Source organism: Manis pentadactyla, chromosome 12 (assembly GCF_030020395.1).
Source record: "Manis pentadactyla isolate mManPen7 chromosome 12, mManPen7.hap1, whole genome shotgun sequence".
NCBI classification, from domain to species: domain Eukaryota; kingdom Metazoa; phylum Chordata; class Mammalia; order Pholidota; family Manidae; genus Manis; species Manis pentadactyla.
Genome location: NC_080030.1, coordinates 43,608,894 through 43,624,787, shown reverse-complemented (window position 1 = coordinate 43,624,787; position 15,894 = coordinate 43,608,894). Strand labels below are relative to the sequence as shown.

The following is a 15,894-nucleotide window of genomic DNA, read 5'->3' as shown; positions in this document are numbered from 1 at the left end:
GGGCATTCATTTCCTTAACACAGGTGTTAAAATTTCCTAACTTACTACTTAATTAACTTACTTATTTAACTTAAATGTATTGGTATCTCTGGAGTATATATGAATGTATGAATGAAAGCAGTAGGTGTTCCTGACTAGAAATAATCAACCCAAATGTCAGGATTGGTTTTTTTTCCTTTTGGCTGAATTCTTCATTTTAGCTCTCTTCTTTAAGATGGTTCCTTAACAACTCTTCAAAAACAACCTTAATTTTGAGCCAAGAAAATGAGTCTCTTTGTGGAGAGCCTGCCTTAAGTCCTTACCTGGTTTTACAGGATCAGCTTGACTCTCTGGTGCCCCGAAGGCAGAATGATTCCTCTTCTCTGTGCTTGATGACACAGGTGGCTGGTCTGGGGCAGTGGCTTTCTGGGACTTCTCCACTAAGGAGCCCCCTGCTGTGTCTTTGCTCTGTCCTGTGCTTCTAGGCTGGGCAGTTGCTGTGTGAGTCACCTTCTTCCCGGCAAGGCTCACTGAAGTGAGGAAGAGCTCCTGTTAGTTGTCAGGCTTCTTTTCTGAACTGTAATTAAAATCACTAAATCTGCAGTAGATTTAAAGTCATGGATGTTTGGGAATAAATACCTATGCATCTAAAATATGTCAGAGCCCCATAAAAACTCCTCTCATTTTCAAACAGGTAACTTGTTCTAGTAATTGCTCAATGTCACACATCAATAGATGGAGACAAAACTGGAACTTAAGGTTTCAAGATTCTTCATCCTTCAAACCAGTTCATTAAATTTCCTGCAGCTTTTCTTCTTTCTTGTGATGCATTTTTATGTATATGACATCACAAGGCTAGTTGACAGCTCTGACTTAGCCACACCCTAGTATGTCATAAGATTTCTAAAACCTTTATCGGAACAAAATGTCAATTCACTTCAGTTTTTAAAAAGCATATGCTATACAGCATTTTTAGGATGGGGAAGAATCTTTTAGAAAATTAAAAGCAATTTCTGAAAAATGTAAGCAATGTCAAAAACTTGACATTTGTAACTCAGACTGGAGACTCTAGGAAACACTCATTTAATTTAAGACATAGCTTCACATAAAGTTACACCTGAAACTGGGCAGAAAAAGAGCAATACTGAGTCTGCATTTTATCATGAGAATACAAACATCCCTCCTACTCCCTTGCCTGAAAATGCCACACAGCCGACTCACAATTTTGACAGAAAGCTTCGTCGGACCCATCAGGACACTGCTCCATTCCATCGCAGGCCAGTGTGATGTCAATGCAACAGCCATCATCACAGAAAAAGTGGTAGCGTGAGCAAGTGTTGAGGCATCCTGTTTATAAACAAGTCTCAAGTTACCGGTGTGCAGGAAAGTGAAGACTCCCACTGTATTAAGATAACAAAGACTAAATGCATGATGAAATGCTTTTGGGTAGAAATAAAGATGATAAGGTAACACCTAACAATCTGAGCTGAAATAGTAGGTTCTGGAAAAGTGAAGGGTCTCTTCTGGACCCTTCCGCCTTAATTTTCAGGAATCACTATGGGCTCTTCATCTTAGGAGCATTCTCCAAGCTGACACTGCCTAAGAGGGGGGAACGCAGAAGGAACAGCTCTGGGTTCTCTATCCATACCTGGGTTCCTTCTCTTTGTTGGCTGGTTCATCCCAGCCTCTCCTCAGTCGGCCACCTAACACTGCTCCACCCCTTGCAGGGTCCCTGGCTGGTTGACTGTTTTTTATAAGAGACACTATTTCAGGCATACTAGCTATGTTTTAGATTCTTGTTCCCTAAGTAATGATTTTTACTGAGATTAACCTTCTACAGTGGAACCTTATTTGTTGACTACCACACATCTTTGATGCTGTAAAGAATAAACAGAATCTTTAGTTATTAGCTGGAATGAGTTTATTTTCTTCAAATAATGAAATTCTCTCCCTTTGGGGCTTTGATGAGTTTTTAATCTGCAGTGTAATTCATAGCTACATGCATGTAATTCATGTATGTTTTTGAAAGGCATTCCCTCACTCCAGATTAAGCCAACTCTATTAGATTTAGCTGCATAACAACTGGGTGATTTTCTGACACTGGTAATGCAGATTAAAGCCATCAAGCTAGAAATAGGTCTTAAGGAGTTCCATAATTTTCCCGGGACAGAACAGACTAGACAGTTTTTCCAGGACATGGGAGAATGATTAATGATGATACGCCACTGAGACAAATGGCTGAGCAAAGCGCACACGCCAAGTGAAATCTTGGACAAATATTCTACTGGTAAGTAGTTAAAGTAAAAAGCTCAGAAAGAATCCATCTGGATGCAAGACAATTTGAAGATAACTGGATCAGGAGGATGAAGAGGTTAAAGTGAAGAAATGGTGGTTGAAACTCCTGAGAAAGAAGAGGAAGCAAAAAGCCTCAGTTATGAAGACAGTCTTCTTCAATCACAGGGGACAATTTAGGAGGAAAAGTGAAGGGGACTCTGAACACCAAGGAAGACACAGCTACTGCTCACATTTCTTAAATTCATGCCGTGAAAATTCTTAACATCTCAAGGTCTTACTTATTCTTTGTTAATTCTGGAGATCAATAATATATTGCTGAGTACATCTTCAATCTATAAGTAAGATGCACGTACAACTGTGCCAACATATTGTACATGTCATAAAATATATTGAAAATGTAAAGAAGATTAAAAATGAATAAAAATATGAGTGTCTAAAATGTATAAAGTGGTGTCTTCTTTCCACCTTAAAAATGTCTTGACCACCTCTGGAAGATCCTATTTACAGACTACTGATCTAGATCTCATTGGAAGTGTTCGTTGGCTTGCTATTTGAATAGTTTATTTTTCCCCAAGCTCAAAAACATGCAGTCTCTGTATCTAAAACTGAACCAAGTTCACATAAAAGGGTACATGCTTGTCTGCTTCCTCCAGAAGGTGCCACCCCTGGCTGCCATGACAGCTGGGCCATTAAATGCAAGACCAATATATATAATAGAGGAGAGGGAAACATCTCTCTATCTCCACCTCTAGTTTTTAGTGCCTCTATGTGGTGTTTTATTGACTTAAATTCACAGTATATAATTCCAATCTAAGCAGTAATTCCAGATAGCAGTTAGTACTACAGCCAGTCTTTTTTGGGTCTATTCAAAGTAGCACATGTAAGATCTATACCAAGTGGCCTTTCAGTAATCAAAAGTGGTTCCTATAACTGCCATTTCAAATACATTTTATTATCATCTTGGGGAAAGGCCAGAAATGTACAACTGGCAATTTACCTTTGGAGCACCGGACAACTGGCCTGAGCAGCTAAACCAGGGGAACCCGCGGCTTGTGCGGTGATGGCCACCTGCTTATGACGAGCACAGGCCCTTCCTTCCTCCTAGGCTCCTCAGCTGTTCAAAAGCAATCCTTTTCTAATGTCTTGTGGGGCATGACCGAGTGTCTTGCTTTCTTTCCAGGAGCACTGTTCTCCCAGAATCAGCACCTGACTCGGTCGCTGTCCAGGTGAGTTCCTTGCACCGCAGACACTAAGAAAACACCCGCTGACCGAATGCCAAGACCCGCAAGTGTACGTCATCTCAGCACTACTCCAGAAGCGAATTGTGTCGGGGGTCCCTCTGCAATACCTCTATATCTTTAGTGCTGCCAAGTTCCATGTAATTTTTTTTTTAACTTAATGAGCTAGTCTGAGAAATGTAGATGTTTGGAAAGGAAGAAACAGATAAATGAGATCAATGAGTTCACATTGTACAATAGAATATGAGAACCATCACATACATGTAAAGCTATATTACTGGTATCTGTGCATCTGTGTAAAGTGTCTATGAACAACTGTAATTAATGCTTTTAAATGGACACATGCATTTCTTACATCTTACTTTGTTTTAAATGTACTCCTTATTTGTGCTCCTTGGACATATATATCAAATAGACCACCCACCTTAAAACAAGGTCCTCTCCTACAGAAGCCAGATGATTGTCATTTATGAAAGTACGTCAAGGAAAGATGACAGATATATAGGGTCCCGTAGCTCAGTCTGTTCCCATCCCCCTGATGAGAACTCCCCCACCCCAATCTAATAGCATCACTTAGTTCAAAAATGTAATGGAGCCTATTTTTGTTACTATTATTTCTAGTAAAGACTATCTGATCAAGAATAACCAACAATAAAATGTTAGAGCCCATGGAATACAGAGTCAGAACATAAAATGCCAATCTAATACCATCCTTCTGTAAATGACCTGGGTTTTTTTTAGCCACAATGCAAAGGAAGGACATTTCTTCTCACCTCCTGTGGAGAAGGTCATGGGAAGCACGGTCACCGAGACATTGTCAGAGCTTCTCTGGCCGGCAGTGTCCATCACAGTGAGCTGAAAGGTGTACGTTCCTTCCTGTAAGTGGGACAGTTTCAGGGTTCCTGGTTGAGGGACCTGAAACCCACAGAGGAAACATCGTATTAGGTTGGGAGACCTGAGGCATGGAGTCCAACATCATCCTGACCTGGGAATCAGTGTCATCCCTGGAGCAGTCCCATGACCCGCCTCTCCACTCCTGGCCCGGGGCTGGGGAACACTAAAGCATACACTATTTTGACAGGTTGGCCCTACTTCAAATTCACAATTTCCAGTTTTACCTGGGTTGACAATATCCTTGACTGACAACTCTTCACTTGTCCTTGGCAGTCACTGTTCCAAACCTGTGCCTCCTCTACATTCCGCACCCAAGCTCCACACTCAATATCTAGTCCCTTCCTTCTCAGCAGGTGACCTCATCTACCCCAAAAAGAGAATCAAGACCATAATTACTGTTCTACCCATGGCTCCACCATTCACACTATCCTGGGACTGTACCTGTATCTGTTCCCATCACCACCTCCTTTCCCCTAGCCATAAGATGAGCTGTCCCTCTTGCACCCTTTCATCTTAAGTCCTTGACCCCTTTCCTCTTTGACCTTCAGAACACTGGCTTATTAATTAATTTCTCTTTGAAATGGCTCTGCTATTACTATGCTCAAGTTTCTCTTGCCCTAAAAAACAAACAAAACAACAACAAATAAAAAACTCCCTACACTCCAGCATCTCTACCCACAGTCTGATCTCCTTTCAATTTCAACTTCTTGAAAGGATTGGCCATGACACACTTGCTGTTTCCATCTGCTCATTTTTCATTTATTCTTTATCCGAACCCACTAGCTTCTTCCCTTAACACTCGCCTGGCACCACGCTGGTGAGACCCACTAACTGACCTAGCAAAGGACCCCTAGTTGTCAAGGTCGTCAAGGTCTTGTCTCCCTTCCCCTGCCCCGACATTGGTCCTCTCACTGTACTTAACAATGCTGGCCACTCCTGCCTACTGGAACACTCTGTTTCTCTGGCTTCTGTTTCTGTGTCCAAGTTCCTCCCTTCATGGGCTTCACTCCCTACACCCAGAGCTCCATCTTGAACTTTGGCTGTCCTCATGCCATTCTGCAGGCAGCTTCCTGATCATGGCCAGAGTAATAGCTTCTGAAGCCCAGTTCTGCCGTGTGATTTTGGGAGTCATTTTCATGCTCAATCTAGCAACTATTTTTTCAGCCCTCTCAATGAGACTATTGACTGTTTAATATCCTATGGGGGGAAAAATCCTTTTCTGCTTAAATGAATTAGTTTGGCTATTATTCTCTACAAATGAACTCTGACCATTATGTATTATAGTACACTGATGCATTAATAGACTTGGAAGTGCAGAGTTGCCCTATTATAACTATATCTGCTTGTTTGTATTTATGAAATCTTAGAATTTGATTATTGCACACAACCTTGGCTGAGAGAATTTGTCAGTACTACATACACCCATGGGAGTGATGCTTTATAATCAGTTAGAGGCAATATAATGAGATACAGTGGTTGTCACACTGTAGGCTGCTCAAGGGTCACCTAGACCTCCTGTTCAGGTATAAGGATTTCTCAGTCCTAGCCTCAGAGTCTTAACCAGTGGTCTGGAGAATGGGATCTGGGAATCTACACATAACAATACACCCAGATGATCCACTGACCACACTGGAAGAAACGTAGGTGAAGTGGTTAAGAGCCTGGTGTTTGACAGACCTGGGTTTGAACTCCACCTCTACCACATACCAGCTGTGTGACCTTGGACAAGTCTTGTGACCTAGCTAAGCCTTAGTTTCTTCATCTGTAAAATGGAAGTAATAATAGCACCTACCTTACAAAGATCAAATGAAATAACCATGTAAAAAGAGCTTGTTATAGATAGGGCTTAAGTGTAATATAAATTATATATATAAAATAAAAATTTATTTTTTAAATATAAAGAGATTTAAATGTCTAGATACATCCACTATCTTGGTTAATTCTCATCTCAAGCTGCACAACAGGGAACATGAAATCTCCATGAAGTGACTTTCATTCACTGAGACAGGGATGGAATTAAGATCTCAAGGTGTAAAGCAGTCCACGATCTGTCCCACTGCTTGCTTTGCAAGAGCTTTAAGCTGGAGAGATGGCATAGAAGGGCACCAGTCCTTTGTTGTTTGTTTCAAAGAGATGATAAGCAGTATTCACTGCCATACTGTTACGTTACCTTCAAGCCCAGCTACGAGAGAATACCAAACAGGGTCACTTATGTGAGCACTGAAATACTCCCTACAGGCTAGAAGGGAGAAGCTGAAGACAGTCAGGTAACTGTAAAAGAGCCTGGCACAGGCAAGTGATCCTCAGATACAACAAAATGCTGAGGTGAAAGTCGTAGTCAGTCTGAGAACCATGAGAGAAGATAGGAGATTTAGATGAGTAAGATTTAAAATGAGACGAGAACCATGGTTTGAGATCTCAGGGTCATATTTAACCCCTCTTTTATGTCACATTCCACATCCAATCCATCAGGAATCCCTGTTGGCTCTACTTTACAAACACACCCAGAATCTGGCCGCTTCTCATTATGTCCACTGTGACCTTCCTGGTCTGAGCGCATCTCATCTCCTGAGTCACTGCCGTGGTCGGGAGACCCAAGCTCCAGTGGGGTTGGGTCTGGCACCCCTTTCTTCTGGATAATTCCTCTTCCATCTCTGTCCACATGATTGCACGGAAAGGGTCGGTTATGTTTTCTCCCTATGGCTACATGGGTACAAGGCTGAGCCAAGGGGAACCAATGATAGCGCAAGGGGCAGGTCTAAGTCAACTCGACAAGGCTGGTGGGGCGCGGGGCAGGCTTTCACTCTAACTGTGCATCAGAGTCAGGCAAGCCCTGCTAGGTGGCAGCAATGCAATAGGTAATGGCACTACTTCTTGCTTCTTGGGACTGAGGACACATGGGCGTACAAAAGCAGATCAGGACTATACTTCAAAGGCCTTACGTGAGCCCTGCAGTCTTAAGGAGGGTGCTTTGAGGCACAGAAGCTCTGTCCTACGTGGTCTGCCTGTACGCAGACGAGAAGACCAAGATGGCTGAAGGCCAGCAGCGGCAGGTCTCACTGCTCCAGCTAGGGAGAGGGGATGGTAGACTGTAGGATTGACCAGAGTGGGGATTTGTAAGGTATGTGGCCACTGCTGAGTGTGGCCAGTGGGGTCAGGTGGAGATGAAGTTATTGGAGATTTTAAGAGACCAGGGAAGCCATGAGGTGAGGTTGCTGGATGGACCATCCACATGGAGTCACCACCCAGGCCTGCACCGGAGCTCCCTGGGTGTCAGCAGTCAGCACGCCACGGCAGACTGAAACTCCGTGGACTTGGGGTTTGCGGGGAAGCCTCTTTGCAGTGCTGCGGCTGGAAGGACAGAGCATCCCATCTAAGGGAACAACCGTCCACCTGGGCTTTGGATGCCTCCTTCTGCCTTCCTAGGCTCCTCCTCCTCCATGCAGGACACACCAATCCAGATCCAGACCATGGAAACCACCTTCAATGTCCTAGGAGCTGATAAATTTAGATGTATTCAGATTAAATATCCTTTCCTTGGTTCACTTTATTTATTTAGCTAACAAAGGGATTCTTCCCTCGAAATCAGTATTTAGGACATGTTGACCTGTAAGATGGGTATTTTCCCTTCAAGCACCCAGTTGATCTTTCCAGGCATCTCCTCACATTTATAGGACATTGGGAAGGACTGAAAGTATTTTAAAAACTTTTCACAGTGTCAGGATAAAAAATATATGTATATGTAGGAGAGGAGAAGGAGAATAGGACAAATATTATCACCGTCCCAGCCACTGTTCCATCACGCAGGACAACATTCCCTGGAAAGATGAGCTGATCTTGACACCTGGCTGTACTGCACAGAATCTACAGAGCAATGATTAGCACTGCTTCCTTCCTGTTTCTTCTCCTACTGCCCTGCCCTTCTTCCTAACTAGGGAAGTTTATAAAAGCAAGTTTTTGCACAGACCACTGGGCAACTGTCCTCTGAGGAAAACCAAACCTGATTCTCATTTTAAATGGATATTGATTTTCTGGTCCTAGGTTATTGTAAGGAGAGAATACACATTGAACTTGAACACTCTAAGACATGTCCAAAAGTTTTGCACTGCGTACTGTGGATCTTTTCGACCTGACATGTTCAAGTCAACATGAATCCTACTGTCAAAATGTTAAGGTTACAAGACCCTCATGTGTACAGTCTTCTCTGATCTCCCTCAGCTAGGTTATAATCTCTTCCTCCTCTGAATTCCAGTAGCATTGAATCTACTTTCTCTTACAGCCTTGCCAAACTTTCTACTTGGTGTTCTTGTTAGTTAGGTGCATGTCTAATTTCCTCAACTGGAGGAGTCAAGCTATTTGAGGGCATTATCACCTACAAATTTTTCAGAGTGCCTTACTCATTGCTCTTTGCTATTAGAATGACCTCATAAATGATTTTTTTGTTTATATACATTTTTGATTTGTTTATATGCAAGTAAGTAAATCTATTCCAATTGTGCTTGAGTTAAACTATTGCTCAAAAGAGACTCCAAAAATGTTTTACATCCTGAGATGTTTACAATTAACTGTAATAGTTACCTCTCCTTGTGTGCTTATTTAATGCTCTGTAATATGCTAAGTGCTATATTTGCAGTTTCCCATTTTAACCCTCACAGGAACCTACCAGGTACAATCATCCTTTTTATAATTGAGGAAGCTGAAGTTTAAAGAATGAAGTGATTTTTCCTAAGTTCATCCAGGTAGAGAATTGTAAAACTGGGTCTGAACCCAGGTCATCTGATTCTAAATCCCATGCTCATAGCCATTGCTGGATCCTATATCCTGATCAGCAGAGTAAGACCTTACTGTTCATTGTTTCAAGAATCATTTCTTAAAAAGAACCCAGGCACAGCATATACCCAACCCAAGCAAGCTGCTAACAAGACAAAATAAGTTGTTGAAAGCCTCTAAAGGGACCTCCACACAGTAGAAGAGTCAGGACCTTTGAAGGAAAAGGGAGAGTAAGTCAGGATTAATCACAGGCCTGGAAGCTCAGATTGACTGCAGACTTCTCTGACTACCGGAAGCCTATTGTGCTGTAAATTTACTGTCTGAGATGTTGATGTTCATTTCTGAACAGGAAAAGGACTTCAGAGCTCTAAAAGAACATCACCCAGGCAGTAACATAGCATGTGTGGGGTAAGGCAAGACTATCGGGAACCATGTGACACCACGAAAGGGAAAACGATCTCATAATAAATTGAATGACACAATTTGAAACGTTTACTCTGTGCTACTCACTGTTCCAAGGGCCTTCCTTCACTATCTCCTTTAATCCCAGTAACTAACACCTTGAAAGAAGGACTCTTGTTATTCTCATCTTGCAAATGGTCTGCCAAGGTCACACAAATAGGGAATGGTGGAGCTAGGATTCAAAACCAAAGTAAAGTGGCTACCGCACTAGGAGGTATCTGCTGATGAGCTCTTTCTTTCTTATTAAACTCACTCACTGCAGCAGGAAGGAAATAGATGAAATGTGATATGAAGCTTTCCCACTTACTTAGTTCTTATTTTTCTTTCTTTTTTAAATTTGGAAACAATCTCCTCCCTATAATCCCACTCCCCTTTCCCACAAAGGCCTAGAATGTCTATGATAACTTTTATTGAAATAATTTACATTTTGTTTTTACAAGACTAGAACTTGTTCAATAGCTAAGAAATAATAACAGGTTATATGTGCCTAGGATCTCCTTGAATGAGGGACAGAGTAATTTCCGACAACACTTAATGGCTCTTCATCACGTCAGTAAGAGACCAGAGGCGCTGACAGTGCAATTCTGCCCATCTTGCTGGGAAGGATAATACAAATTTGAGGGCTAGAAGAGCGCTTTTTGAAAGGTTAGCCAAATAGTCAATCCCTTAAAAAAAAAAAATCTGTCAATTAGCAACTATTACTAGAATCCTAGTAAGTACAAAGTACAGTTCTAGGCTTTAGGAGACAAAAAGAAAAAAATACCAAGGAAGGCTTAAGAAAGAAGGGAGGGGGAAATGGAGAAGAAAGGGGGAGGAAGAGGTTTCCGTGGCGACCCTCTGGCAGCATCCACAGGCACGTGAAAGCCCTCTATAGCTTATTGCTCTCCCCTCATTGGAAATAATTCTTAAAAAAAAGAATTCTAAAGAAATCTTTCATTATTCTTATAAATTCTGTTGTGTTATTAGAGACTTTATATATTTCTTTGTCCTGTTATCAACAGGGATAAGTTGAAAACAAGACAAGGGCTGCAGTTAGCTTTTTATCTTTAAAGACCATTGCAGGCTCTCTGGAACCTTGGGTACTGATTGGCTAAATACCCTCAGGCTGCTTTGAAAATCCTTGTTACTGAACTTCTATAAAATCTTTCAACATGTTTTCTAATCATCTCCTTAACATACAATGTTAATCATCTTCTTAACATGTAATTACTCTTTCCTTTGGTGGTATTTTCAGTATTGACCCAAATCCCAGGAAATCTGGCTGCGGAGGACAAAATGATGAATTTCCTGCAAAGGAGCCAGAATGGAATTTGAAATTCAAAAGTTATTTTGTGCTCTTTTGCCCTATGAGAGAAAAGGCCAGTACTGTTGTTCTTATGCTCTTTTCCTGGAAACCTTCTAAGATTCCATTTTAAAATACTATTTGTATCTGTTGGGGGTTGTTAAGTAAAATGAAGTTTTATGGCTCCCCACAGTGGTCCTGCAGACAAACAGAGCTCTGAGAGCTGTAGAGGCCCCCAAGTCAGCTCCTGCTCTTCTGGGAAGATGCCCTGCAGCCATTCTTGCCTACATTACAGGACCTTCACAGCCCCTCACCCACGACCAGAAAAAATAAAAATAAAAAAAGCCGGCCTGGAATACTCAAAAGATTAATCTGGTAAGGTTCTTGTGTCCCTACTAGAATCTTTTAGGAGAATAATTAACAATCCTAATCGTTGCTCTCTCTTGTACATAGCTAGCATCAGGATAGCCATGGTCTGTTCTTTTAGACACTGCCCTAGTGTGCTGATTACTACAACCTCTTCTCTCTACCCTTGTGGAGAAAATGGAAATTTCTGACCAGGATTCCCGCCTGTCCTTAACAGCACTCATTGTACATACATAAGAGCCTGCCTGCACATCTACGGGAAGTTCACCAGGGACAGAGCTGCTGGTCAGTCACAGGAGTGCAGGTTCAGGGGAGGAGTGGAAACACCCATTCTCTCCTTTCCTCAGTTCCTGGTATATAATTGGTCAGGCATCTGCCAGTCACCAGAGACCGGCGGGCAGGGTTCCTCCTGGTGTGAGGGGTGGGAAGGCAGAGAGCTGGGAGGGTGGAGAGAGACATGAGCGTGGAAGCCTGGAGGGAGAACTATGAGAGGCAGAGGGAAGCTGTGTGGATTCTTGGGGCGCCTAGAGGTCTGAGCCCATGCTGGGGAGGAGGAGAGAGGGTGCTGGAGCCAGGAGGGAGACGTACTGCTGTGAGAATAAAACCCCCTTTTAAGCCCCCAACTTCCCACCCTTGCCTTTATTCGGTGTCATCAAATTTATAGGGAACTTGCCGCAGGTGGGGAAGCCCCTCCTCCTGGAGCAACAACCCTCCTCTGTTGTAAAAAAGAACTTAAGATGTTCTCACACTAGAATCTTTGGTACAGTTTATAAACTGATGAACTGACTTCCAAGCCAAGGTCTTCAGTAAGATGCTGAATAAACTTTTTATTAAACACAAAGGCCATGTTGATTTTTGTTGACAGGGTGGTCTAGAAATGAAACTGAGGTGGGAGACCTCATACAGACACTCGTCTCATGAAACTTATATTTTATCAAGAAAGACCCACATTCCTGTTTGCTCAAGACAGCCTCAGTTTATCTCTGTGGTCCTGGTGTAATTATTAATACCATGTCCTTTGTCTTCCAAATATGTACCAGTTTGGATGATAATATACCTATCCATTTAAAAAAATTATGTGCAGTAGGCAAGCCAGTGTGCAATTCATTTTAATTTAGTAATGAAATCATTGTGTAAATAATAGCCATCCTTTAGTAAGCTTCCATTACATGTGGTATTCTAAAATCATTTAGTTAAAAAATTTTCCACAGCCGATGAATATAAATCAGTCCATAGATTTATGAATTCCAAACCTCCCTGAACATCCTTACACTGTATCTTGTTTCTAAATGACATATTTTACATTCTGACTTCAGATTTCAATGTGTTATGTTGAATAATCATGAAACTTGGTGTCATCAAATGGGCTGCTGGAAAAAATGTGTATTCTTGCATTTAATGTATTACAGATTAATATTCAGTTAAGTGGATGTAGAACATCCTGTTCAAGGGCAGAAAATATATAACTTTAAAGAATAGTGGAGAACCTCTTGGTTCTGACCAATCATCTCTTCCATGCTTTCTTCTAAATGAAGAAACTAAGTTAGGAATATGAACTTTCAATGTAAGGTGCTTAGCTTAGTACTGGATACATACTAGGTACTAAAAAAGGTTAGGTATTAATTTATCATAATTAAGTTGGCAGCATAATTTCTCTTATGGTGAGAACCTCATTGATTTTTGTTATTTTTTGAATACCAGTATGGGTCATTTGGATATGAAAAGATAGGTCCTACAAGTTGGTCCTAAAGGATCATAAGACAAAGGGAGGGCTGGCTTTTCTACCAGAGAAGATGAGATCAGAAGAGAAGTGGGCTGAAGAAGGGGCTGGTGTAGGCTCTCAGGGGAAAGCCTGACCAGTGAGAACCCCTGAGTGTTAGGGATGGTCAAGAGGCTTAAGAACAAGGGTTTCCAGCATTGGGTTTTGACTTAATGGCTTTGCTATCCCAATGACCTTCCAAATTAGCCCCATTTTGCAGCTTGGAGGAGGAGTGCATTAACATTCCAGTCAGCTGATCCCATTCCTAGAAAAAAAAGTAATTTGATTTAAGAGTCCCAATTTTTTTGTCAGAAATTTTGGAGTGTAAAATCAGGCTGCCCAAGTCAATGGGATCAAAGGGATGGTCCTGGAGGTTGTTAATTACTATTAAAGTAAATTCTCAAAATGTTAAAGCCATGACTTTCATGCAAATGTAATATGAAATGCAGCAATTTTGATTTCACTGAATTCATTAATTAGAGAGCCAATAAGGTGTTCCACTGATTCAAAGGAGAATCTGAAGAACGGAGAAGATACAAGCAGTCATGAATGTTGCTAGTAGATGCAAACTGAAACAAGTTTGCTATTAGTACTTACTAGGTACTGAAATGAAGGTATTAATAGATTAACACCTCTGGGTGCTAAAATGTCATGTCTGAAATCCACTTTTGCCCAGGGTGGAAATCAATTGCATCTGTATATGAAAAAATTCATTTGCATTTCTATAGACAAGAATCATTTGCATTCCTATCTGTTTTCCACAGTTTGTAAACGCTGACCTAGAAGGATCTGTTTCACAACCCTCAGCATTCCATTGAAAGGTACTCAGTAACCTCTTGCTCTTTCAAAATCTTTCACAATTTTTTATTACAATCTTAATCCACAAAATCAGGATGCACCTACTTTTGAGGTTGTTTTGAGGATTACAGATATGCCTAAATTGCTTGGTGTTGAGTGGGAACCCAGTCGATGGTTTTATCATGACGAGGTTCTAGTAAGGTGAATATCTTCTTGGGGCATTCATGAATGTACACCATTAAAGACAGTCACAGTTTGGTGGCAAATGGCTCTCTCATCACAGACTTTGCCACTTAGATGATGGTTTTATAACTTTAGGGCAATCTGCGAGTGACTCTATACATTTGTCTGGAGAATTGGTCCACATTTTCCTTCTTGATGGCACCAGAGTCGGCTCAGAGAAATGCCTGGTTTAAATTCTTTTTGAATGCTTTCAATAAATTAAATACTGATCATCAACATTGTTTTTACTCAGCACTCATATGTGCAATTTGTTTAGAGAATAAACCTTTCAGTAGCAAATATGAAAAGCTAGATGGTAACTGAAGCAGATTTACAGTTGCTTGAACAAATATATCCCAGAAGTGCCAATTAATAGTGTCAATCTCAAGGGAGCTCTCTGATGGTATGATCAATTTGTCCATGGATCTTCCCTGATCAATCTTAGTTCTCAAACATTTTAATAAAGATACATTAATTTTACAGTTGACACAATGCAAGAAGGATAATAAATATGATGAATGACACTCAAAATTTGAAATTATTTGTTGTAGATGAAAACCAAAAGGCTGATACGTAAAAAGGTAAATCTAAGATCCTGCACCCAGGTTCAACAAATCAATTTTATAACACAGGATGGGGAGACCATCAGGGCAGCAGTTCAGGTAGAAAGATGAGGCAGGTTTTAGGTAATCCTGCTCATGGAAAACTCAACATCAATCTATTGTGTGAAGTAGCTACTAAAATAGTTTACATAAGTTCAGCTTTATTAATAGACCTAGAGGCAATGGGTGTTAGTGTGTTCCAGGAAGAACCACAGTTTACATACGGGGTTCAGTTAGGGGTGTTGGATTTGAAGGGTTTGGATGAATCTGAGAAAATCTTCAAGAAGCTGGATGGTAGGCCAGATGGTCTGAAAACCAGTTCGTACGGTGAACATCTGAAAGAACTGGGAGTGGTGAGTTCTGAGAAGAGCATTCCAAGTGATGCCATTCATTTTTTTCAAAACCTTCAGTGGCTGATACACAGAATAAAAGGATGTTCAGAGCTTTTCCAAAGAGAAAACCCAGCACCAATGCACAGAAGCAACAGAGAGGCACATTCTGTTGGTCTAATAGAACTGTTTAAGGTGTCATAGGACATGATGTGAAACAGCACTCCACCTCTGGAAACATCTGGCAGAGCAGATGGCCACTGGAAGGGTATGTGATACAAGTGGCTCTTATCTGGATGGGAGGCTGGGTAAGTGCTGACCAAGGGTGCAGGCCAATTCCAAGTCCATATAATCATGGACTGAATCAATGTCCTCAAGTCAGTCTTGAAGGACTAGCTGAGGATTGTTTCTGTATTCATTCCAATAGATATGAATCAGTGCTTTCCCACAGAGGGAAGACCTAAGAAGACACAGCAAGGAAAAGGTGCCAACTACAAGCCTCCACAGCCAAGAAACTTCCATTGGTTAACCCAGTCTGTGGTATGTGGTTATGGCAGCCCTAACTAATCAATACAGATTTTTCCCACCTCCACTAACTGAAGTGGTTTGGATGAAGCTTATCTGCCTAACCCAGGAAATACTTATCCCTAGAAAGGGTCCTGACAGTGCTGATAATTAAAAGCCACTTGCCTCATGATTCAAGACATCCTGTGTGGATACAGCCATGTCCACCTTTTGGTACTTATCTGAAGGAAATGAAAACACTACCTTGGAAAGTTACGTATATGCACTCCCATGTTCACTGCAGCATTATTTACAATAGCCACAATAGGGAAAAAAACTAAATGTCCCTTGATGTATGAATGAAGAAAATATGATATATATATATATATATGAA

The 15,894-nt window shown here is 41.3% G+C and overlaps 1 protein-coding gene across 5 annotated transcripts in view; it reads right to left on the bottom strand.

Annotated features, from left to right (window-relative positions):
• LRP11 (LDL receptor related protein 11) overlaps positions 1–15,894 on the bottom strand; it is an 81,718-nt gene that overhangs the window by 56,054 nt on the left and 9,770 nt on the right. For all 5 annotated transcript variants that reach the window (XM_057489112.1, XM_036906935.2, XM_036906934.2 and 2 more), the window contains exons 3-5: positions 4,286–4,427; positions 1,201–1,326; positions 303–509 (exon numbers count right to left, since the gene is read on the bottom strand). In XM_057489112.1, the coding sequence (XP_057345095.1) occupies positions 303–509; positions 1,201–1,326; positions 4,286–4,427 (475 nt within the window). The remainder of the gene's footprint in view (positions 1–302; positions 510–1,200; positions 1,327–4,285; positions 4,428–15,894) is intronic.